The sequence below is a fragment of the Lepisosteus oculatus genome, chromosome 2 (assembly GCF_040954835.1).
Source record: "Lepisosteus oculatus isolate fLepOcu1 chromosome 2, fLepOcu1.hap2, whole genome shotgun sequence".
NCBI classification, from domain to species: domain Eukaryota; kingdom Metazoa; phylum Chordata; class Actinopteri; order Semionotiformes; family Lepisosteidae; genus Lepisosteus; species Lepisosteus oculatus.
The window spans coordinates 5,259,543-5,286,013 of NC_090697.1; the positions used below are offsets into that span (position 1 = coordinate 5,259,543).

General features: G+C 46.9%; 1 protein-coding gene across 1 annotated transcript in view; it reads left to right on the forward strand.

The window, feature by feature from the left end:
- The window catches only part of slc16a10 (solute carrier family 16 member 10), an 83,169-nt gene that overhangs the window by 38,814 nt on the left and 17,884 nt on the right, over window positions 1–26,471 (forward strand). The window contains exons 2-3 of the mRNA XM_006626240.3: window positions 2,994–3,138; window positions 4,654–5,080. Of these exons, the coding sequence (XP_006626303.1) occupies window positions 2,994–3,138; window positions 4,654–5,080 (572 nt within the window). The remainder of the gene's footprint in view (window positions 1–2,993; window positions 3,139–4,653; window positions 5,081–26,471) is intronic.

Genomic DNA, 26,471 nt, shown 5'->3' on the forward strand with positions numbered 1-26,471 from the left:
CCTTCAGAATCACAGGTGCTGCTCAGAAACACCATTATTACATCTACTGTGGTCATAAACCCACAGCGCCATCTACAGGGGTGGAGGGCGAAGTCTTGGATAAATCTGTTGACAGCTCGATGATTCATATGATCCATATCAATGTCTTTCTCTCATCCGTAACATTTCTAAAATTCCTATGTGTAACATAAATGAGAAAACAACACCGGATTCAGATTTGAGTGGTAACTCCTATTCCTCTTGCTTTTTTGTTGTGATCTGTGGCCCTAATTCAACACCATCCATCTGGCTATATGTGAATACGGTATGTGACATACTGTACCAGATAGAAGTGCTCCCTTCCCTTGCTGTCAGACAGCCTCAGAATTAATGCGGTTTTCAGTGTGGAAGACAGTGATTTGCTAGGCTGTGGAATTAACAGTAACATGGAGTTACAGTATGAACATGTGCTGCCAATGTGCTAATATGAGCTAGAGTTGCAATTCAAATTAGGCAACAACTACAAGGTCAGACAAAGAGATGCCTCTGACCTGAAAACCTTTGCAGCATCACAATTTACAATAAAACTCCTTTTGGACAAAGTGGACAGGAGAATATTGGGCGACCGCTGGCAGAGCTGCAGATGATGAAACTTCGTGCATGGGGCAGATGGTTTCAGACCTTTTGTAGATAGAAAGCCTAGATCCTGAAGGATTGTAAGTGGTAGGTCTGGTCATTAGCAGTGATGACAGAGTAGAGCACAAAATAGAGTTCAGAGTGTCTTGAGCACTATGGACTAATGCCATGTTACTTTAAACAGCATAAAAAGGACCCTTTTTCCTATCCTGTTCTTCTTTGGTGGTCTAGCACAGGTTGGTCGCTACTTCAGTATGAGAAAAGTGGCTCGGGCTCCGAGATGAGAGGTGCTGTCCTCTGAGACAGCTGCTGGGCTCAGCGCCTGATGTGGAAGGAGTGTGGTGATTTTCTCACTGCTCATAAAACCTGAAAAAAGGGTCAGTTTAATGAAAATGGTGTCGTTGTTTTCCCTAGTATTCACACAAACAGTGACTGCGCAGACATAATAAATCAGATCATGGTCACTGATTTTAAAATGATGTCAAGTTCATTGTAAATAACATGCACTTGTGCATCTTTCAGTGAGCATCATTTTTGATGTGCCATTGTAATGTCATTTCCCAAGGAAAGGATTCTGAAGAATTACCCAGTCTACCTCATCTGTAGGTGATATAACAGTAAATATGTGACAATGTATGAGTGACAAATCATCATTATAAAAGAATATACTAGACCACATCCACCCTTTTCTGTTCTGAACAAGCTGTAAATATCCCTAGTTATTGTGACATCTGAGTTCTGTTATGATTTGCAAAGACACTAAATTCAATTATTACTTTAAAAATAAAAATAAAAACTAAAAATACAAATTACTAAGAATTATTTGTACCTAATTTGGGATTAAAGATTTTAAAATAATTCTTAATAAAAATGTCTGAAGATTAATTTGCACCCCTCAGCTATTCTTTGATATCCATTTATTCCTCTTATGTAATGTTTTTTTAGTGATGCAATAAAAAAGGATTTCAAAATACCAAACAGCGGCACTTTGATCCACACAGACTGGGTAAATGCTGATGATGAAACTTCCGAAGTGCACGCGATGTACTAACTGACAGACTATAGCTCTACCCCTCCAGAAGCCTGTTTTTTTCACGAATACATTTTGTCAGCTAAGAGTTTAAGTCACAAACTTTAAAGCTAAAGGAAAAATTTGTCCGTGTCTGTTTGGAAAAGAGTAATATTGTCTCCCAACAGAAAGTAGCTACTTCCCTATTGGAGATGAATGCGCAAAACCCAAGTCTAGAGAAAGACATTACTCTTTAAACATTTTCACTGAATTAAATACCGATTACATGTGGGAGATATACTGTATGTTTTTTGTGTTGAAAGAGCAAAGTACTACAAAATGTCTCACAACTTTCTCCGAATCTCATTTCATTCTATGACCACGGTATCCCATTGTTCCAGTTCTTCCAGTTCCCAGTCATGTATTTTTAAAATAAATATACAGTGTATCTGATTTGAATAATACTGAATTATTTAAATGATGTCAATTAGCTGTGCGTTTGACAAGGCAAAGGAACCTTTCTTAACAGAGCACTGGAGTTCCCATATCATTTACAGCAACAGCAGGCATATTCATTTCATTTATTTGGAGACGGCACGTGTTTACAATACATTTTATTGAGTGTTGGAGGACATCAGGTGTATCGATTAACTTCCATGTCAGAAATAACGGATAGGAGGGCCCGGATGAAAATAACGTCTCTGCTTGTGCAACAGCTGGGGGTCCTCTGCCTAGCTGGGTGTCAGGGATGGCGTTAGGAGCACCTGGCTGGACCCTATGCGGCGCTGAGACTGTACTGTAGGTAGTAGCAAGGGATTGGCATCCAAATCCCAAAGCTAAAGTGCAAAAGTTGAAGTCGAGGTAGAAGAACCAGGTCGGGTATCACAAGAGTCAGGTCGAGAGTATCCAAATCCAAAACGAGAAGCGAGGAGGAAACAAGGTCGGGGAGCCAGAAATCAGGTCGAGCGTAGTAGTGCGCACCAGAGAAAGCCCAGGGTAATTCTCACTAGTGAGCGGAGTGAGAGGGTATAAACAGGGAAGAGCGTGAGGAATGAGGATCGAGTGGTTAGTCCGCGGGTGTGGGGGGTGAGAGGTGCTCCTGGGAATGCGGTTCGTGACACTAGGAGAGGGAAGATGTCTTGAAACATCATGATAATCTATACCTGTTCCCAGCTGAAGAATCTTCCTTACAAATTACGTCAGGAAACGAAGCCACGCGGTCACCAAAAGTAAACAGGGCTCGTCAGTGTGTGAACACAGTCCCGTGTTTTCATGCAGTGGAAGGCCAGGCCACTGGACTGTGTTCGGCCACCTCGCCTCGCCTGTTCTCCCCTCCGTACTGACCTGACTTGTTGTGCTCTGACCGCAGCCTGGGTGGGCTCCCTGTCCATGGGAATGATCTTCTTCTGCTCGCCGGTCGTCAGTATTTTCACGGACCTGTTCGGCTGCCGGATGACCGCAGTGGCTGGGGCCGCGGTCGGCCTGGTGGGGCTGTTCGCCAGCTCCTTCGTCAGGTGAGCTCTCCGTCTCGCCGTCTTCCTCCTGTGTGCAGCCCTTACTGGGGGGGGTCACATCTGAATGTACAGCACTGGATTATACCGTTCATTTTTAAATATACCACTCGCCTCTCGAATAGCTTACATGGGGTTCACGTGGAAGCTGGGAATTCAGAAATCAGTGTTTTGATGAAGCGTGCTCAGAACATGCGTGACTTTGTCAATGCACAACATTTAGAGGGAGGGCTCGTGGTTGAATAAACTTTTGAACGTGGCAGAAAAGCCAGACAGAATCGTTTTTAGTTGGCACTTTTGTTTTGTGTCCATTGTCCCCTTGGTTCACTTTCCTCTATCTTGATTTCCGCTTGAGGTAAGACTTCTGATTTACACAGCTGTACCTTGTAGACACATAATTATACTGTTAATTAAGACTAATTAACCTGTAAGGCATAGCCTATCTGTTCTCTTCTTTTTCACTAAACGTCTTACAGGCAATTCTTGTTTTTTCACATTAGAGTGACAGAGGAATTCACATTCTTACAGATATTTATAATGAGGACTTGGACTCACAGCTTTTTTTTCCAGGCTCTTCTTTCTTTCTCTAATAATTACTTCATTTTGCAGAGCTTTCCTATGGAGTCCCTGGGGTATGAAGTTATCTATAAGCCCAGTTGACAATCATTTTGACACCAGGGCTTCTTCTATTGACATGATTCTGTACTGGCTTCAGATAAACACTTAGTAGCAGTTACTAAGTTACTAAGGGAAAGGGCACCTGAATATTTTCCTGGGACAGTATTTGTATAGGTCTCCTGCTGTTTGTCCATTATTTTAAATTACACATGTTTTACTCTTGCTGGACGATGGCTCTATCCTGAGTCTCTCACAGCAGCAGAAAAAGATTTGACTGGCTGGTCCGACTGCATCTGAGATGTAGCTGGTTCTACGTGGGCAGTCATTTGTGACAAAAGTCTATAGCATCAGGTTTGAAACACTGTGTTTCAAATCACAATCACCCACATTTTAATTAATAATAATTAGTGGGGAGGAGAACAGAGTGATGAAGCCAGTTCAGAGATGGTAATTATTAGGAGGCCATGATTGGTAAACGTCAGGGGGAAATTTGCCCTGGACACCGGGGTTACACCCCTACACTTTTCAAGAAACACCCCAGGGTTTTTAATGACCACAGAGAGTCAGGACCTCGGTTTTACGTCTCATCCGAAGGACGGCGCCTTTTTACCCTATAGTGTCCCCGTCACTATACTGGGGCATTAGGACCCACACAGACTGCAGGGTGAGCACCCCCTGTTGACCCCACTAACACCTCTTCCAGCAGCAACCTTAGCTTTCCCAGGAGGTCTCCCATCCAGGTACTGACCAGGCTCACACCTGCTGGGCTTCAGGGGGCTGCCAGCTGTGAGCTGCAGGGTGATACAGCTGCTGGCGATGGGGCGCAATACCAGCCCCCGAGTCAATAGAGAATGATCTCGCCAGCGAGGCCTGGTTTCCTCTCTCTCCCCGCTTCTCCAGCTCCCTGGGCCCGATGTACTTCACGTACGGGATCGTGTTCGCCTGCGGCTGCTCCTTCGCGTACCAGCCCTCCCTCGTCATCCTCGGGCACTACTTCAAGAAGCGCCTGGGGCTGGTGAACGGCATGGTGACGGCGGGCAGCAGCGTGTTCACCATCGCCCTGCCCTTCCTGATGTCCCAGCTGCTGCAGCGGCTCGGCCTGCACCACACCCTGCGCGTGCTCTGCGTCTTCATGCTGCTGCTCCTGCTGGCCAGCCTCACCTACAAGCCCCTGCTGCCCCAGCCCGGGCGGAGCAAGTCCGGCGGGAGGTGTCCCCCCATGAGCAAAGTCTTCAACGTCAAAATCTGGAAGTCCCTCGGCTACCGGATCTGGGCCTTCGGGATCCCCGCTGCGCTTTACGGATACTTCGTGCCTTACGTCCACTTGGTGAGTCCACCATCCTGTCCTCGCTGATCGTATACGCCGGCCTCGTTTTCGTCACGTGGAGCTACGGTTTGGTTTTCCTCGCTTGTCCGTGTGCTGCTTCCTTTGCTGCCAGTGTTTTTTTTCCCCTAATTTCAGTTCGGTGCTGGGAGACATTGGAAACTAGGAAGGTAAGAGCAGGGAAAGACGATGTAACGGGAGCCGGTCCAGGCTCCCGCGAAGCGTAGTTCAGGACCCTGTGCAGACGGTATCATCCGGGAGTAAGTGGAGAAGGACAACAGGGAGGAGATGACGAGGATCAGGACGGGTTGACAGACGGGGGGGCGTGACGGCGGTGATCCGGTGCTCAGGGGGCGTGGCCAAGGCAGACAAGTCCATAGAGTCCAGGGGGGAATCCGAGGCGAAGTCCAAGGTCCAGGACCGGGTGATCCAACCAAGACGGCACAAAACAAGATTAAAACCTGGAACGGGATCCGGGACAGGGAATAAAAACCAGGGTAACGAGGCCAGGCGCTCCGAGCCCCGGACTCAGACGTGATGAAGCCTGAGTTGGGTCTCTCCTGGACCCGCTGGTAGCCGGGCTTCCAGGTGTCCCATTGCTGAGCCCAGAACAGTGAGAGCACCAGGCTGAAATAAGGAGGGGCAGAACAGGGGGCAGGTGCAGGGAATGAGCTAAAATACGAAAGAGCCGGAGCGCCCTTAAGAGGAGGGATGACGATCGGGACACACAAGAGGAGGCTGTTCAGCCCATCGAGGTCGTGTGGCAGCTCCAGCTGTTTCTGGAAGGAAGCCGGGGCATCGTCTTTGGAAATATAGCTGGGCAGCTTGTTCCACACTCCCACCGCCTACTTATAGTGACACAAAGAGAGGTCCGAGGCTTTTAGAGCATCTCACTACTGCTCGACATTTTCTTGGTGACTCAAACCAATAATAGTAGTGATTTTGAAGTGATTTCAAACTTTTAATTGTATTGAAGTCTAATGGATTTGCAGTAGATGGACTGTTCCACTGTTTGGGCAAATGACAGTGTGTTTTTTTCATTCATATGCAGGTAGGTGGAGCAGGCTATGGACAGCTGAATGAGTTGACAGAAAATTCCTGCTGCACAAAGAAATCCTTCTAGCTAATGCATTGTGAGTCAGCAGTAACACTTAAAACCAGACTTGAATTTCACAGGAGGCTTGCAGTGTGCAGTTAAAGGTACAAAAATATGTATACGTAATTTAATGCAGGTTACGAGCCAAACAGCAGACGTGTAGATATTAGTCAAATACATCAGTTGAAAAATCAACAAAAAGAACTGCAGTAATATATCCAAGTGGAGACAGAGGTGTGCATTCATTCTTTTGACATCGGGAAATGTGAAGTGTGATCTTAGTTACGCACAGAGAGAAAGGACATAAAGACGCACTTTGTAACAGTATCATGGGGATTACAAAAGGACAAAAGGCTGGGGGCCAGATTATTCTCTACTAGAGGTCAAATTTCTGACCTCTCAAATTACTTTCAAGGCCAGACTGGGAGGGGCAGGGTTAGCTCGCCTCTTGGGTTACTCCAATGGCTTGGCTTAACAGGACTGTCTTGTCCTAAGGTAGGATAGGAAGTGGAGTTCTCAGGCAAGAATAGTGCCTGTGGCTGCTAGGTTGGGTGGGAGAAATCCCTTCAGCATACCAAAAAGACCGGAGAAAGCAACAGCAAACCCGGCCGCTGCTGCTGTGCCAGTGGTGCCAGGGTTGGTAATGGAGATCCGTCGCTGAACAAACAGCATCAGCCAGGTAGGTTAGCGGTCATGATTGTCATCCTTCCTCTAGAGGGCGGTCCGACCCTTTTGTGTTAGGTTCATTATCACGTTCGCCTGCCCCCTGTTCCTCGTATATTATTTAAACCCGGTGCTCCGGAAGCTCGGCGCTCTGCACTGGAAGACGGACGCCCGCCTAGCATCAGGTCGCCCCACTTCCGCGGCTTGAGGGCACAGGCTTCCGAACGGCGTCCTGGCCAGCTGAGTCCGGGGCTCGGAGCGCCTGGCCTCGTCAGTCTGCTTAAACCTCCTGTTCCTGTTCCGGATTCCGCTCCAGATTTTATCCCTGTCTCGTCTTGGATGGAGCACCCGGCTTTGGATTGTGGACTGCCCACGGATTTCCCCCTTGGACTGTTGTGGACTTGTTTGCCTGCGCTCCCCTCTTGCACCTGGATCACTATCGGCACCGCCCCCTGTTCGCCATCCCTCTATTCCTTGCCGTGTTTTCCCTGTAGCCCTTCTCCAGCCACTTCCGGGTTATACTGTCTGCACAGGGTTCTAAACTAGGCACTTCAAGGGAGCCGGTCCTGACATTAGCTAAGTCAGGTTTCCCTCCTCCTGTAGTTTTAAGTAATGTCTTAAAATACAGTTTATCAGTTAATAAGTACGTGAAGAAGAAGAGAAAAGGTTGAGTCTTCTCTCTCCCGGAAGAGGTTTATGGTTCTGTGGTTTGTACAAATCCAGGAAGAGGGTTGGGCCCCATGTCTGGCTGTGAAGAGCAAATGCAGCCCTGTGGGCTAAGGCTGCCTCTTGTAATAGAGCCAGTTACAAGGGACCCTTGTGTGTGTGGTGTAAGACCTGTGGTCTGTGCTCCTGGGGAACCCTGCGGTACGTACTGTAGGCCGGGTTACAAGGAAGGCAGTAGCCCAGGTCGATCGTCTGGCTCGGGAGAAGAAGCCCTGTCTCTGTTCGTTTACTGACACGTTTCCTCTCGGAGGGGAGGGGGTTTCACAGAGATCAAACAGATGATGGTTTTGAAGAGAGCTCGTCTGGTTACGGCTTTAATTATAGGCTTCGAGAACACGGCTCGCCCTAGTGAGTCTCGACCCTGCAGGGAGCGAGGCTCTGTACTTCAGCATAGAAGACTCTGAGTAGCATTTTCCCTGAGCAGAACCCCCCCCCCGCCAGGAATGTAGAGAAGTAATCCGGTCTCGCGTCCTGTAAAACGGCCCTGTTCGAGCCGGGAGGCCGCGAGCTGTGGGCTGAGTGACAGGGGGAGGTTGCCTTGGTGCCCACGCTGGCGACGAGCAGGGACCCAGGTACGGAGGCCGATCGACCGCAGGCAGACCCTCCTTGCTCAGTTAAAACCTGTGATTCTCACATTTTTGTGTTATTTTATCATCTCAAGATGCTAATTTCAAGCTGCTTTAGTTTTAGACATCGTTTTAAAATGAATGTATCTTCTGATCTTCTGGGTTTAGACAACCTTAAAGAGAAAAATATAAATAAAATATATTTTAGAAATACTAATCTCTCAATATAAATACTGCAATAATTCTATGGCATCAATGAATTATTTTCTGGGATGGCGTACGTGTGTGTGTGTGCGCCCTGAGATGGACTGGCGTGTGTGTGTGTGTGTGTGCCCTGAGATGGACTGGCGTGTCTCAGAAAGTGATATATTTTTTAAAAATTTTTAATTTAGAGAACAAAACAAACCATTTTACATATAATCACCATTACTCAGCCTTAGTAGTTCAGGTGGGGAGCTGCGTCAGCATGCGTAGGCTGCAAAGGAACGAGTAATAGGTTTATACCCTGATGAAAAAAAGAAGAAAGAAAACACAACGTTTCGGCCGCGGAGCCTTCTTCAGCCTTACTTTTACAATACACTTTCGACTGTACATCTCAAGCAAAAATGGTCTATTCCTATTTATTCCATTAATATTTTACAATTACATAACTTTTAAAAAAACTACTGTATACAGTATACATTCAGAATGAGGAAGATGTATACCTTTATGAATATGAAGAGGGTGGAGACTATATAAATGTACCTTATTAATTTCCAGTTATTTTGTATCTCAACAAATTCAGACCCTAAAGGTTTAATGTACTTCACCCATCTAGACCAATATTTGACAAATTTATTCATTTGTAATTTAAGTGAAAATTTTAATGTTTCCATTATATACATTTCATTTATTAATTCAATCCAGTCATCTGGGAGAAGCCACTTTCTCGTTATAGCTTTCTTCCCTGTTGATAAAAGGATTCCAAATAAATATAAAACAATATTTCAGTTGTATTTTGTGCACTGAGCAGACAAGCAAGTGACTTACACTTGGGGTAGACACAAAGCTTCTCTGTGTCCATTATTAATTTCCAGAACACAATTCAGGTGCTCCATAATGAATTGCGTAGGGGTGAGGTAGAACTTACAGGGAATATGAAAACGTGCTTCACAAGGCAGTGCTGCCAGTCATTAACAGCAGAAGGATTTTGGTTCTTATTTCTTGCATTCCCCGATCTCATTTTCATGTTGGATAACTATCAGAAAGAGCTGATATGTTTTCAGTAAACAGTCTCTGAGTTCTGTTTCACTGACTTGGCTCAAGGTCAAGGTCAAAGTGTCAGAACATCCTGGACTATTTGTCTCAGAGGCCAGGGCATTGTTTTGCAGCATTTTGAGGGAAAGATCCCCTGTATTGAGAACAGAAGGCAGCAGCCTGTCCCCATCCATCGCACTTCCTGAACTCTGCCCCATTAACAGCACTGGGAGAGGAGGGATCAATGTTGAAAAACAATTACAATTGTAAAGTGCAGGGATAATGAATTAAGTGAGAGTTCAGCTAGATCTCCGGGTCACCTAGTGGGCACAGAATGAATGTCTTTTTAAACGTCAACTGTGCAAAGGTGGAGGGAAGTTAAGTTGTTGTTGTTAAGTTGTTGTCCAGAATAGAGCATCTTGGGGATACATTTATAAAATGTTTAAAAACAAACTTTAGGGCATTCTTTATGCTTTCAGTTAAAATTCTGGCTTTTATGACTTCTGACCTGGTGCTCTTTTGATGTTGTCTTAATTTCTCTGCCTTGTGCCACAGTTGGGTCGATGCGAGCTGCCCCTCTACCTTTAAAACACTTGTACTTGTCTGAAAGACTGCATGTGTGGAACACCCAGAAAAGTGTTGCTCCACCTTCCAATCAGAACCTACAGCTTCTTCGTTTAACCATGAAAATTAATTCCTAGATCAATGTCATTTCCAAATATAACTGCTTTTAAACCCACTGCTGTTAGTATTATGCATGTACCTAAACCTGTACAAAAAGTTACATTTGCTCAAGAGTGGGCAGCATAATGAATTGAACACATAGCGAGTAAATGTGGGAAATTATTAAACAGCAGATTAATCGTTTATAGATATGTGCTGCATTCAGCTGGTTTTAACTGAAGAGAAATATTCGTAGTACAACTTCACTGATGCGAATATAATATAAGACTTACACTGGACACTTTATCCAAAGGAGGAGATATCTGTCTTGGTATTGAAACATTATTGGTCTTTCAGTGTAGTTAAAAAAGTAAGTGAAGGAAAGTGTTTTGAAGTGCAGTTAAGAACATGGATATAAAGGTTGAAAGCAGCAGAAAGCCACGTAGATCATCTTGCTTATTGGGTAGTTTAGTAGCATGTGCTTAAGTCAAAACAGCCTCTTCATCTGATTCAGAAGGAGCTGTGTGTCTCAGGCTAGTGTTTTGTCAGAGGGTTCGAAAGGGGCCTCCTTATGGGCCCTTCAGTATTTTTCACAGTGCAGATGGCAGATACTCCCCGAGATCAGCTCGGAGCAATTATCAGCACCCTGCCTGCCTAAGAGACTCCCTTATCTCCAAGACAGGCCAGGTCCAGGCCAGAGTGCACGCTGAAATATGAACAGCCTGTTAGGGCCAGGACACCAGATAGTGAGCCATGGGCACATGGATAAGATGTTCATTCAGGGGTCTCAAGTAGCGCAGTCAAGTAGCTAAGAGTAAAATGCAAGGCGACACATGGAGCAGGACTGGAGGTCCTGAGTGTGGGCTGCAGGTTCAGATCTCTCATGTGACACGTCTGGAGTAACAGTGTGCAAGGCACCTTGCTCTAATTGCTGAAGCAAATCGCCTGCTGTATAAATGTATAGAGTGTCGTTGTGGCTCATTATAGAAAGGAGAATTATAGACAAGACCTGACACTCTCTGGGCCACTGTCTCTATTTTCTTAATTGTATGCAGTTTTTAATGGTCTTTTATTGTTTGAAGTGTTATTTCACAGAGTTGTGTTATTACCAAGATTTCTACAAAGTTTAGAATTAAAAATGATGGAATGAAAAAAGAACTTGAGCTCAACATTTTCAGAAAAAAGTAACATACAGTACACCGCATTTACTAAAGGATAAGTTTAATGTCCTGGTTAATGTTTTCCCCTTTCATTACTGAAGGAAAATACGGAGAAGCTCAATTTATTATCTAGAGATGTGATGACTAGTTTCTGGTGATATAATTACCACAGCAATGGCAGAACCAGATGCCTTATTAAGCTTTATGTTAAATAAATTTCCCCAGCCTGAGAGTAGTTAAAATATATGTTCACATATATTTGCTCTTTCTATTTGCTTGAACATTTTTTTATCTATATAATTCTGCAAATATATATTAAATGTATGTGTTGCAGGCCTCGTAGTCTGACTGATACATTGTAAGTCAAATGGCCACATGAAGTAAGAATGACGTTCCAGAACATGGAAGCCATATTGCTGAGTTTAGGTCCTTCATGTTAAGAAAGTTGGCAGATAAAAGCAGGCGGCATACCTGTTGTTTGACTCTGGTAATGACAAGTTTAGCCGACTGAAAGAATTTGTGACATTTCCAGACAAGCTGGACATGGGAATATGCGTTCTGTGATTGGTGTATCATGCGAAAATTGTCACACTAATTTCACACTGCAGTGTTCACACTGTGAATAATCCTAAACCATGACTGGCCATTCATCATTCTGTGTCTAAATATGTGTTCTGTCCCGTTTCTTGTCTTGACATTTATGGTAACACAAGCAGTTGGCTGGGCCTGTGCTTGGATTATAAAAAGCTCTGGAAAATGATTGTAGTGGGGAGAGCAGAGTAGATGTTGCATTTATTCTGCTCTCCAGATTGCCGTGAAAATAGACTTTCACCTTCACCGCCGCAGTGATCTGCACTGTGACTAGACATGCCGAGGAATATTTGTTTGCTTTGTACTAATTTGTTTTATTAATTATTGTTTTAATTAGGTCAGCTATACCCAGAGAGTTCAGCTACGATGAAGGACTGCAGTTTAAGCTTAAACTCAAGATGTATTTATATTGTATTGTATAAGGACAGTGTGGCGTGGTGGTGCAGGGGTTAACATTGCTGAGAATACTGTATGTTCTTCCCGTGTTTGCCTGGGTTTCCTCTCACAGTCCAAAGACATGCTGGGGGGTTTATTGGCTTCTGGGAAGATCGGCCCTGATGTGAGTTTGTCTGTGTTGGAGTCTGTGTGTTCCCCACACACACAGTGGTGTACATCGCACCCATTGCTTGCTGGGATAGGCTCCGGCTCCCCTGTATTCCTGCATTGGATGAATCAGTTAGCAAATGGATGGATGGGGATATAGGGACAAGAACGAACAGACCCTGCAGGTGGGGAAACAAAGAGGAGGAACAGGCAGACAGAGGCTGTGTGGGGGTACAAGGGGAGCCGAGGGACTGGACGTGAGCTGAGGGACGGTGTTTGAGACAGCACTGCTTACAACAGTCACCCCTGTCAAATAGTTGTGTGCTCTTCATGGTATCTTTGAATTACTAGAAACAGCCGGAGAAGCTGTTTGTTTCTACTGATGCTTGTCACGGACATGAATCAGATAAGAATTACTGCTGTGGCCTCACAGTATCTGCTTACATGTATCACTCTCTTATCTTCTCACTAGGAGTTCTATGGCTATAAAATAATATCTCTTGTAAAGCTCAGCCTACTGGCTAATAGGGAGGAAAATGCTGAGCTACAGTATGCAGCAGTTTGAACAGGATTTAAATTCTTTCAGGTTTCTACTCCAGCAAACAGTCATGTTAAAATTCCAGGGACCTGCATTTCGTTAGTATTAGTGAGAACAGTCCCAGCCGAACTGTAGTAAAAACAGAAAACTATACTTATTTCACAAAAAATCTTCTTAATAGTGATAGCTTATGATTTTCCATCATTTGTTTATTAAATAGCCTGGATTATCCACAAAATATCTCTCAGTTCAAGTTTAAACAGCTGACTGCATGTAGGGTATTCTCAAACAATTAGTACACTGTTAGGTCATAGGAACTTGTTCAAGGATAGCTGTTGGTTATAATACACAACTTAATCTCTCCAAGGCCTGCCACATAGTATTTCACAAGGACATATCATATTAAAGGGGTCATTTCTATCTGCTTTTTCCAGTTATTTTCTCTCTGTCTACCCTTTTGTGTGCTAATGATTACTTAAGTGATTCTGCAGCAATGATTCTTTCACACAGGGTGTTCCTGGGAAAAGATTCCCTTGAGGCTGAATGTGAAAAGGTGACGTGGACCTTTCTGCTTTTCTGCAGAAAGTTTCTGCGTTCATGTGCACTCCAGAACACTGTCATACCTGAGATCATAAATCCATATAATCACTGATAGAGTTCTTCTGTAATCCAACAGCACTAGCGGTGGCTCTGTGGCTAAGGAAGGTTGCCGGTTCAAATCCGACAGCCGGCAGAGGAATCCTACTCCGTTGGGCCCCTGAGCAAGGGCCTTCACCCCAACTGCTCCAGGGGCGCCGTATAAATGGCCCTGTACTCTGACCCCAAGTTACTCTCTCTGTCTGTGTGTCTCATAGAGAGCAAGTTGGGGTATGTGAAAAGAAGAATTCCTAATGCAAGAAATGGTATATGGCCAATAAAGTTATGTTATGTTATGACAACAAAAACAACCTTTAAAATTGCAGTTGGCCTTCCCTGCATCAAGTACAATTGAGTGGAACATCAAAGTCCAGTGAAGTGAAGCAGTTCCTCCTTGTTTTTCAGTCTCCTGGGACCCAACCTCATCCGATAACATATCTTTTTATGGTGGGGATAACATATCTTTTTATGGTGGGGCTACATGTGTGCTTTTGTGACAGCTTGATAAAAAGTCAGGCTAAGCCTGGAATTTGACAGTAATGACTCTGACACATTCGCTGTAGATAAATACAAACACAAGAAAGGCCATTTGAAGGAGCTGGGATATCAGCTTTGACTACATGGCCGCATAGATTGTTCCAGACTCCCACAACTCTTTGTGCAGAAAAGTGACTCCTGTTTTTAGTTTTAGTTGCATTTCCACATAGTATATACTAGTATCCTTTGGTGTGTTTTTCTCTGTTAATTTTAAAGAAGTCCGAGGGGCTGAAACTTTGTCAGTGTTGTTTGAGGATTCTGAATCCTTGAGGCAGATCTACGCACAGTCTTCTCGGAGCAAGACTAAGAAGTTGAGCCAGTAGTTACAGGAAATTTGTTTAAGCCCAGGAGAGTATCTGCAAGTATCTGCTTGCTTTATTCAGGTCTGAATCCAGAGGAGCAGCATCTTTTTCAAAATGTAGTGAAATCTGTGCTGAAGTTGTTCTCAGTATTCAAAAATTCTAAGTTATATTACTAATTTATTCTGATTAGTAATTATAAGTAATTATTCTGCTTACTTGAGCTTATTAACTTAAGTCAACAGATGTTACATTCGGCCCTTTTAACTGCATATATCAACATTTCATTTACTCTTTTTCAATTGTGTTCAACACATTTTATTTGGTGTCACAATATGTGGCTACCAACACTTGCCTGGGGTGAATTAAGATATGCTTAGTCCAAAACAATATGGTACACAGTTCATGTAAAAACATTTGATGTAACATAGTATATACAGTACAGTATGTAACCAAATGTAAATGTCTGTAGGTATTAGAACTTACTTTCTGGAATTTTATATTTATATATAAATTCTACACTGATTACATTACCAGCTTTGAACTATTTTTATAGTCAGTTTTTTAGTAATGGTCTTAACCTTCACTGAAAGGTTTTCTTGATTTCCCCAAAAGCACCTTTGGAAGCAGGACTCTCGACAACTTTATTGTGAAAACTCGCTGTTGTTTCTGTACCTTGTGTTTTCCATCGTTTCAAAGCTTACACCTGTGAAGCGTGCAGTGAAATCTGTCCTATAATGGCGTACGTTTTCACCTGATCAATTTCTTTTTACAAGCTTTTTAACGCATAGCAATTTGTTCTCATGAAATACAGAGAATTGCTTTAAATCTAAAAAACTATGCAATGTGCGTTTTAGGTTTATATACTCTGTTTGTTGCGAAAACATCACCGCCAAGTTAACTGCCCCTACCGTAATATATGTGATAGAGCGACACCAGATTTTCAATAGCAACATGGTATCATGGTACCTGAGCAGTGATTGTCGATGCGCAGTTATAATAATAACAAACTTTATTTTATTTTAAAGGCGGCTTCTCAAAGGGCTTTACAGGATGACAACAACAATAAATAAAAATAATACACAAGATAAAACACAATTACAATATACAGAGGAGACATGGATGGTGGTACTAAGAAGAGCAGAGGGGTGAAGAATGGAACCAGTTAAGTAAAGGGTTTTCTGAAGAAGAGGGTTTTGAGTCTGGATTTGAAGGAGTTTAGAGAAGGTGACTCTCTGATATCCTTGGGGAGAGAGTTCCAGAGCTTGGGGGCATAGCAGGAGAAGGCCCTGTCACCCACAGAGTGTAGACGAGCTTGGGGGACAGTAAGGAGAGCAGAATTAGAAGAGCGAAGGTTGCGAGGTGAGGAGTAGGGCGATAATAGTTCAGACAGGTACTGAGGTGCAAAGCCATACAGAGCCTTATAGGTGAGCATGAGGAATTTAAAGTCTACATGGAATTTGACCAGAAGCCAGTGCAAGGACTCCAGGACAGGAGTAATATGATCACTTGCACTAGACCTGGTCAGGATTCTGGCTGCTGAATTTTGGACATACTGCAGTTTGGTTTAGATACCCCAGCGAGTAGAGCATTACAGTAGTCAATTCGAGAGAACACAAATGTGTTGATCATCTTTTCAGCCACAGTTAGTGATAGCATAGGGCGTAGTCTAGCGATATTTCTGAGGTGAAAATATGACAATATCCTGCACATGTGGGTCGAATGTTAAGCCAGAATCGAATATAACCCCAAGGTTTTTCAATTTAGATTGAACCTAGTACAGAACCATCTTCAGATAGGGTTACAGGACTGGCTTTACGAAGTTGATGGGGGGTGCCAATAAGCATGACTTCAGTCTTGTCGCAGTTAAGATGAAGGAAGTTTTGAGTTATCCAAATTTTTATGTCAAAGATGCAATTAGAATAGAGACAGCCGCATCAGTGTCAGGTTTGGTATGGATGTACATTTGAGTATCGTCAGCATAGAAATGAAAGCTGAGGCCATGTGATCTAAAAGCTGACAGCTGTAAAAAAATCAGATGGTGGCATTGGCAAAAACTGTGATCTAGAAAACAACAACGACAGTTCAGCAATAACATCCAAGTCCGTTCATAAATAGCTTCTTTAAGCTTTAGGTTGTTGCTCAGGTTTATGAAGTTGATATTTCTGCTGTCTTCGTGAAGACAACAAGTCTGCACATGTCTAAAATAATGTGTTTGCCCCCTTTCTAAGTTTTTGCCTAAATCCTTTTGAATTTTCGTTTGCCATTTCTACGGTGTTAATCCTCCTGCATTATAATCTCCAAACTTCACTAGTTCCCTGACAATACCAGGATCTAGATCCCTGGGATAAATGAGGAAATCCGAGCCAGGAGCTGTCGGCATGTGCAGGCTGCGAAGGAACAGGTATACGTTTATTCCTCCCTGAAAGGAGAAGAAAAGAGACGCAACAAGAAGGTTCCACAGCCAAAACTTTGTGTCTGTTTTCTTTTCCTTTCGGCGAGGAATAAACCTTTACCTTAATTGGGAAGTGCGGCGCATCTGTCAAATGAGTAGTGGAACCCAAAATAATAATAATAATAATAATAATAATAATAATAATAATAATAATAATAATAATTCCTTACACTTATATAGCACTTTTAACCTGTCTCTATATACAGTATGAACAGAGACCCCAGTCTGCACACCCTGCCAATGAATTACTTCTCAGGTTTTGCCTTATTATACCAATACCGATCGTCTTGTTGGGACATGGGCTCTACAGACACATTATCAGGAAAGAGCTATTAATTATATTTTTTAAATAGCTTAAATTAAGGTTTAGTTTGCTGTATAAAATGAAGTAAAATAAAGTGTATTCTAGATTTAGGAATGGATATAGACTAATTATTAGTGAGTGTCTAATTCAGTAGTGTATGATTTGGAATTATTCACAGGAGAAGCTTGCAATGCTATCTTGCAAGGTATAATGCTTTAATTCCCATTTCATAGTGTTATAATCCCAGTTTTGCACTTAAAGTCAGTCTTAAAGTCATCAAGAAAGTAATATTTTTTCAGTGAAAACCTGGGAAAAGTAACTTTTTTTCAAAGAAAACCTCACTTCTGAATCTATGCTTTGGTGTCTGTTACTGTATATTTAAACTAAGTCATTTTCTCTCTTGTGCTGTACATCACTCTGGTGTTTCTACAGCACAATGAGGGCTTTGCGGACCAGGGGTGACCAAAGGGCAGTCATCAAGGGCCGAAACACTTCTCCGGTGTCTTAAATCCATCCATCCATTTCCTTGCTGCTTTATCCAGCACAGGCTCACCGGCTCACCGATGGATTGGTGCACTGGGGTAGGACACCAATCCATCGCAGGGCACACACAGACTCAAACACACTGGGGACAGGACACCAATCCATCGCAGGGCACACACAGACTCAAACACACTGGGGACAGGACACCAATCCATCGCAGGGCACACACAGACTCAAACACACTGGGGACAGGACACCAATCCATCGCAGGGCACACACAGACTCAAACACACTGGGGACAGGACACCAATCCATCGCAGGGCACACACAGACTCAAACACACTGGGGACAGGACACCAATCCATCGCAGGGCACACACAGACACCAACACACTGGGGACAGGACACCAATCCATCGCAGGGCACACACAGACTCAAACACACTGGGGACAGGACACCAATCCATCGCAGGGCACACACAGACTCAAACACACTGGGGACAGGACACCAATCCATCGCAGGGCACACACAGACTCAAACACACTGGGGACAGGACACCAATCCATCGCAGGGCACACACACAGACTCAAACACACTGGGGACAGGACACCAATCCATCGCAGGGCACACACAGACACCAACACACTGGGGACAGGACACCAATCCATCGCAGGGCACACACAGACTCAGACACACTGGGGACAGGACACCAATCCATCGCAGGGCACACACAGACTCAAACACACTGGGGACAGGACACCAATCCATCGCAGGGCACACACAGACACCAACACACTGGGGACAGGACACCAATCCATCGCAGGGCACACACAGACACCAACACACTGGGGACAGGACACCAATCCATCGCAGGGCACACACAGACACCAACACACTGGGGACAGGACACCAATCCATCGCAGGGCACACACAGACTCAGACACACTGGGGACAGGACACCAATCCATCGCAGGGCACACACAGACTCAGACACACTGGGGACAGGACACCAATCCATCGCAGGGCACACACAGACTCAGACACACTGGGGACAGGACACCAATCCATCGCAGGGCACACACAGACTCAGACACACTGGGGACAGGACACCAATCCATCGCAGGGCACACACAGACTCAGACACACTGGGGACAGGACACCAATCCATCGCAGGGCACACACAGACTCAGACACACTGGGGACAGGACACCAATCCATCGCAGGGCACACACAGACTCAAACACACTGGGGACAGGACACCAATCCATCGCAGGGCACACACAGACACCAACACACTGGGGACAGGACACCAATCCATCGCAGGGCACACACAGACTCAAACACACTGGGGACAGGACACCAATCCATCGCAGGGCACACACAGACTCAAACACACTGGGGACAGGACACCAATCCATCGCAGGGCACACACAGACACCAACACACTGGGGACAGGACACCAATCCATCGTAGGGCACACACAGACTCAAACACACTGGGGACAGGACACCAATCCATCGCAGGGCACACACAGACACCAACACACTGGGGACAGGACACCAATCCATCGCAGGGCACACACAGACACCAACACACTGGGGACAGGACACCAATCCATCGTAGGGCACACACAGACTCAAACACACTGGGGACAGGACACCAATCCATCGCAGGGCACACACAGACACCAACACACTGGGGACAGGACACCAATCCATCGCAGGGCACACACAGACACCAACACACTGGGGACAGGACACCAATCCATCGCAGGGCACACACACAGACTCAAACACACTGGGGACAGGACACCAATCCATCGCAGGGCACACACAGACTCAAACACACTGGGGACAGGACACCAATCCATCGCAGGGCACACACACAGACTCAAACACACTGGGGACAGGACACCAATCCATCGCAGGGCACACACACAGACTCAAACACACTGGGGACAGGACACCAATCCATCGCAGGGCACACACACAGACTCAAACACACTGGGGACAGGACACCAATCCATCGCAGGGCACACACACAGACTCAAACACACTGGGGACAGGACACCAATCCATCGCAGGGCACACACACAGACTCAAACACACTGGGGACAGGACACCAATCCATCGCAGGGCACACACAGACACCAACACACTGGGGACAGGACACCAATCATTCGCAGGGCACACACAGACACCAACACACTGGGGACAGGACACCAATCCATCGCAGGGCACACACAGACTCAAACACACTGGGGACAGGACACCAATCCATCGCAGGGCACACACAGACACCAACACACTGGGGACAGGACACCAATCCATCGCAGGGCACACACAGACACCAACACACTGGGGACAGGACACCAATCCATCGCAGGGCACACACAGACTCCAACACACTGGGGACAGGACACCAATCCATCGGAGGGCACACACAGACTCAAACACACTGGGACAGGACACCAATCCATCGCAGGGCACACACAGACTCAAACACACTGGGGACAGGACACCAATCCATCGCAGGGCACACACAGACTCAAACACACTGGGGACAGGACACCAATCCATCGCAGGGCACACACAGACTCAAACACACTGGGGACAGGACACCAATCCATCGCAGGGCACACACAGACTCAAACACACTGGGGACAGGACACCAATCCATCGGAGGGCACACACAGACTCAAACACACTGGGGACAGGACACCAATCCATCGGAGGGCACACACAGACTCAAACACACTGGGGACAGGACACCAATCCATCGCAGGGCACACACAGACTCAAACACACTGGGGACAGGACACCAATCCATCGCAGGGCACACACAGACACCAACACACTGGGGACAGGACACCAATCCATCGCAGGGCACACACAGACACCAACACACTGGGGACAGGACACCAATCCATCGCAGGGCACACACAGACACCAACACACTGGGACAGGACACCAATCCATCGGAGGGCACACACAGACTCAAACACACTGGGACAGGACACCAATCCATCGCAGGGCACACACAGACTCAAACACACTGGGGACAGGACACCAATCCATCGCAGGGCACACACAGACTCAAACACACTGGGGACAGGACACCAATCCATCGCAGGGCACACACAGACTCAAACACACTGGGGACAGGACACCAATCCATCGCAGGGCACACACAGACTCAAACACACTGGGGACAGGACACCAATCCATCGCAGGGCACACACAGACTCAAACACATTGGGGACAGGACACCAATCCATCGCAGGGCACACACAGACTCAAACACACTGGGGACAGGACACCAATCCATCGCAGGGCACACACAGACTCAAACACACTGGGGACAGGACACCAATCCATCGGAGGGCACACACAGACTCAAACACACTGGGGACAGGACACCAATCCATCGCAGGGCACACACAGACTCAAACACACTGGGGACAGGACACCAATCCATCGCAGGGCACACACAGACTCAAACACACTGGGGACAGGACACCAATCCATCGGAGGGCACACACAGACTCAAACACACTGGGACAGGACACCAATCCATCGCAGGGCACACACAGACTCAAACACACTGGGACAGGACACCAATCCATCGCAGGGCACACACAGACTCAAACACACTGGGGACAGGACACCAATCCATCGCAGGGCACACACAGACTCAAACACACTGGGGACAGGACACCAATCCATCGCAGGGCACACACAGACTCAAACACACTGGGGACAGGACACCAATCCATCGCAGGGCACACACAGACTCAAACACACTGGGGACAGGACACCAATCCATCGCAGGGCACACACAGACTCAAACACACTGGGGACAGGACACCAATCCATCGGAGGGCACACACAGACTCAAACACACTGGGGACAGGACACCAATCCATCGCAGGGCACACACAGACTCAAACACACTGGGACAGGACACCAATCCATCGCAGGGCACACACAGACTCAGACACACTGGGGACAGGACACCAATCCATCGCAGGGCACACACAGACTCAAACACACTGGGGACAGGACACCAATCCATCGCAGGGCACACACAGACTCAGACACACTGGGGACAGGACACCAATCCATCGCAGGGCACACACAGACTCAGACACACTGGGGAAAGGACACCAATCCATCGCAGGGCACACACAGACTCAGACACACTGGGGACAGGACACCAATCCATCGCAGGGCACACACAGACTCAGACACACTGGGGACAGGACACCAATCCATCGCAGGGCACACACAGACTCAAACACACTGGGGACAGGACACCAATCCATCGCAGGGCACACACAGACACCAACACACTGGGGACAGGACACCAATCCATCGCAGGGCACACACAGACTCAAACACACTGGGGACAGGACACCAATCCATCGCAGGGCACACACAGACTCAAACACACTGGGGACAGGACACCAATCCATCGCAGGGCACACACAGACACCAACACACTGGGGACAGGACACCAATCCATCGTAGGGCACACACAGACTCAAACACACTGGGGACAGGACACCAATCCATCGCAGGGCACACACAGACACCAACACACTGGGGACAGGACACCAATCCATCGCAGGGCACACACAGACACCAACACACTGGGGACAGGACACCAATCCATCGTAGGGCACACACAGACTCAAACACACTGGGGACAGGACACCAATCCATCGCAGGGCACACACAGACACCAACACACTGGGGACAGGACACCAATCCATCGCAGGGCACACACAGACACCAACACACTGGGGACAGGACACCAATCCATCGCAGGGCACACACACAGACTCAAACACACTGGGGACAGGACACCAATCCATCGCAGGGCACACACAGACTCAAACACACTGGGGACAGGACACCAATCCATCGCAGGGCACACACACAGACTCAAACACACTGGGGACAGGACACCAATCCATCGCAGGGCACACACACAGACTCAAACACACTGGGGACAGGACACCAATCCATCGCAGGGCACACACACAGACTCAAACACACTGGGGACAGGACACCAATCCATCGCAGGGCACACACACAGACTCAAACACACTGGGGACAGGACACCAATCCATCGCAGGGCACACACACAGACTCAAACACACTGGGGACAGGACACCAATCCATCGCAGGGCACACACAGACACCAACACACTGGGGACAGGACACCAATCATTCGCAGGGCACACACAGACACCAACACACTGGGGACAGGACACCAATCCATCGCAGGGCACACACAGACTCAAACACACTGGGGACAGGACACCAATCCATCGCAGGGCACACACAGACACCAACACACTGGGGACAGGACACCAATCCATCGCAGGGCACACACAGACACCAACACACTGGGGACAGGACACCAATCCATCGCAGGGCACACACAGACTCCAACACACTGGGGACAGGACACCAATCCATCGGAGGGCACACACAGACTCAAACACACTGGGACAGGACACCAATCCATCGCAGGGCACACACAGACTCAAACACACTGGGGACAGGACACCAATCCATCGCAGGGCACACACAGACTCAAACACACTGGGGACAGGACACCAATCCATCGCAGGGCACACACAGACTCAAACACACTGGGGACAGGACACCAATCCATCGCAGGGCACACACAGACTCAAACACACTGGGGACAGGACACCAATCCATCGGAGGGCACACACAGACTCAAACACACTGGGGACAGGACACCAATCCATCGGAGGGCACACACAGACTCAAACACACTGGGGACAGGACACCAATCCATCGCAGGGCACACACAGACTCAAACACACTGGGGACAGGACACCAATCCATCGCAGGGCACACACAGACACCAACACACTGGGGACAGGACACCAATCCATCGCAGGGCACACACAGACACCAACACACTGGGGACAGGACACCAATCCATCGCAGGGCACACACAGACACCAACACACTGGGACAGGACACCAATCCATCGGAGGGCACACACAGACTCAAACACACTGGGACAGGACACCAATCCATCGCAGGGCACACACAGACTCAAACACACTGGGGACAGGACACCAATCCATCGCAGGGCACACACAGACTCAAACACACTGGGGACAGGACACCAATCCATCGCAGGGCACACACAGACTCAAACACACTGGGGACAGGACACCAATCCATCGCAGGGCACACACAGACTCAAACACACTGGGGACAGGACACCAATCCATCGCAGGGCACACACAGACTCAAACACATTGGGGACAGGACACCAATCCATCGCAGGGCACACACAGACTCAAACACACTGGGGACAGGACACCAATCCATCGGAGGGCACACACAGACTCAAACACACTGGGGACAGGACACCAATCCATCGGAGGGCACACACAGACTCAAACACACTGGGGACAGGACACCAATCCATCGCAGGGCACACACAGACTCAAACACACTGGGGACAGGACACCAATCCATCGGAGGGCACACACAGACTCAAACACACTGGGGACAGGACACCAATCCATCGGAAGGCACACACAGACTCAAACACACTGGGACAGGACACCAATCCATCGCAGGGCACACACAGACTCAAACACACTGGGACAGGACACCAATCCATCGCAGGGCACACACAGACTCAAACACACTGGGGACAGGACACCAATCCATCGCAGGGCACACACAGACTCAAACACACTGGGGACAGGACACCAATCCATCGCAGGGCACACACAGACTCAAACACACTGGGGACAGGACACCAATCCATCGCAGGGCACACACAGACTCAAACACACTGGGGACAGGACACCAATCCATCGCAGGGCACACACAGACTCAAACACACTGGGGACAGGACACCAATCCATCGGAGGGCACACACAGACTCAAACACACTGGGGACAGGACACCAATCCATCGCAGGGCACACACAGACTCAAACACACTGGGACAGGACACCAATCCATCGCAGGGCACACACACAGACACCAACACACTGGGGACAGGACACCAATACATCGCAGGGCACACACAGACTCAGACACACTGGGGACAGGACACCAATCCATCGCAGGGCACACACAGACTCAAACACACTGGGGACAGGACACCAATCCATCGCAGGGCACACACAGACTCAAACACACTGGGGACAGGACACCAATCCATCGCAGGGCACACACAGACACCAACACACTGGGACAGGACACCAATCCATCGTAGGGCACACACAGACTCAAACACACTGGGGACAGGACACCAATCCATCGCAGGGCACACACAGACACCAACACACTGGGACAGGACACCAATCCATCGCAGGGCACACACAGACTCAAACACACTGGGGACAGGACACCAATCCATCGCAGGGCACACACACAGACCCCAACACACTGGATCCGGGGCAAATGTGCAGGCTCCACACAGACAGCAGCCCAGGAATCGAACCCAGGGCCCCAGCGCTGTGAGGAAGCAATGCTCCCAGCTGTGCCACCGTGCCATCCCATAAATTTCCCAGAATCCAATTAACCTACTGTACCAGTATGCCTTTGGACTGTGGGAGCAGAGTCCAAATATTTGATTCTAATACTTATTTACCTAGTTGGTCACAACTACCCTGTTTACCAGATGCTGATGATACAGATGATACAAAGCCATCAGGAAGTGGCCCTCTTGGACTGGACCTTGAACCCCCCTGCTTTCAAATAGTGTCTGCAAATCCCTAATGAGCTGTGACTGAATATCTCAGCAATCCCTCCTGAATATCAGGGGCAGCTCCTCTGAATCCTGAAGGCATTCCCGATGACCTTTCTGAAGATGTCATGAGTAGCCCTTCAAGTTCCCTACCTGGACTCAGCTTGGCCCTCAGTTGCTGTACCGATGCTGCTAATAAAACAATGAATGTGCATTGTGTGGATTGTAACGGATTGTATTGAAGTGGCTACCCATTTGATTACTCTGCTCTAATTCATAGTACAATCATTGAAATGGACACAATTGTCCAATATTTGAAAGTGTTGTTGTAACAGAAGGAATAAGGTTCTTGATCCCGAGATGAAGTAAAACAGATGAGTTTATTGCATGCAAGGAACAATAAAGCCGAAGTCTTGTTTCCCGCAAGAAACAACAAAACCGAAGTATTGTTCCATGTGCCGGTACAAACTTTTAGGTTATATAGTCCTTCCTTGCTGCTTCGGACGTCAATCGGTGTTATGGTAAGGGGAGGTCATGGTATTTGGCCAGTTAAGAGACTCTGGCCAAATGGTCAGTTTAAGATTATGCCCCAGGGGGTTCCTTGCTCGCATCTGGAATCCTTATCAGTTAACCCCCTTTCCTGCCATAAACCCCTGTTGCTTAGAAGTCTAATTTTCAGGCAGAACTGACTTAAGTTAACCCTATTTACATCTTGTCTCTTTCTTCAGTGTTTACATAAGGTTTTTAATGTCTTCAATTGTTTTTACTTTGTCATGTGGTGCTAAAAAGCCATTTGAATTATACAGAGATGATAGGTAATTGTTCTGTGCTTAATTGTTTAATCCCTGATTGGCTGGTAACTGAACAGGTGTTACAAGGGGCTTTTTCTCTGCTGCTGTTCAAAAAAAGTATTTGCTATTTAAGATTTAAATAGATTTAATAAGATTGTTCTACCCTGTTTTATTTCTCTGTGCTTTTGTTCTGTTTCCAGATCTAGACAAATGCCTTTATATAAAAATAGAAACCAATTACAGCTAAAACAATACCCTTGCCTTCCCCCAGTCAGGCACCTGCACATTTGATGCCTTTTTGCAGACTTTTTTTTTACAGTCTTAACTGTTAGCAAAAGCCTTCAGATG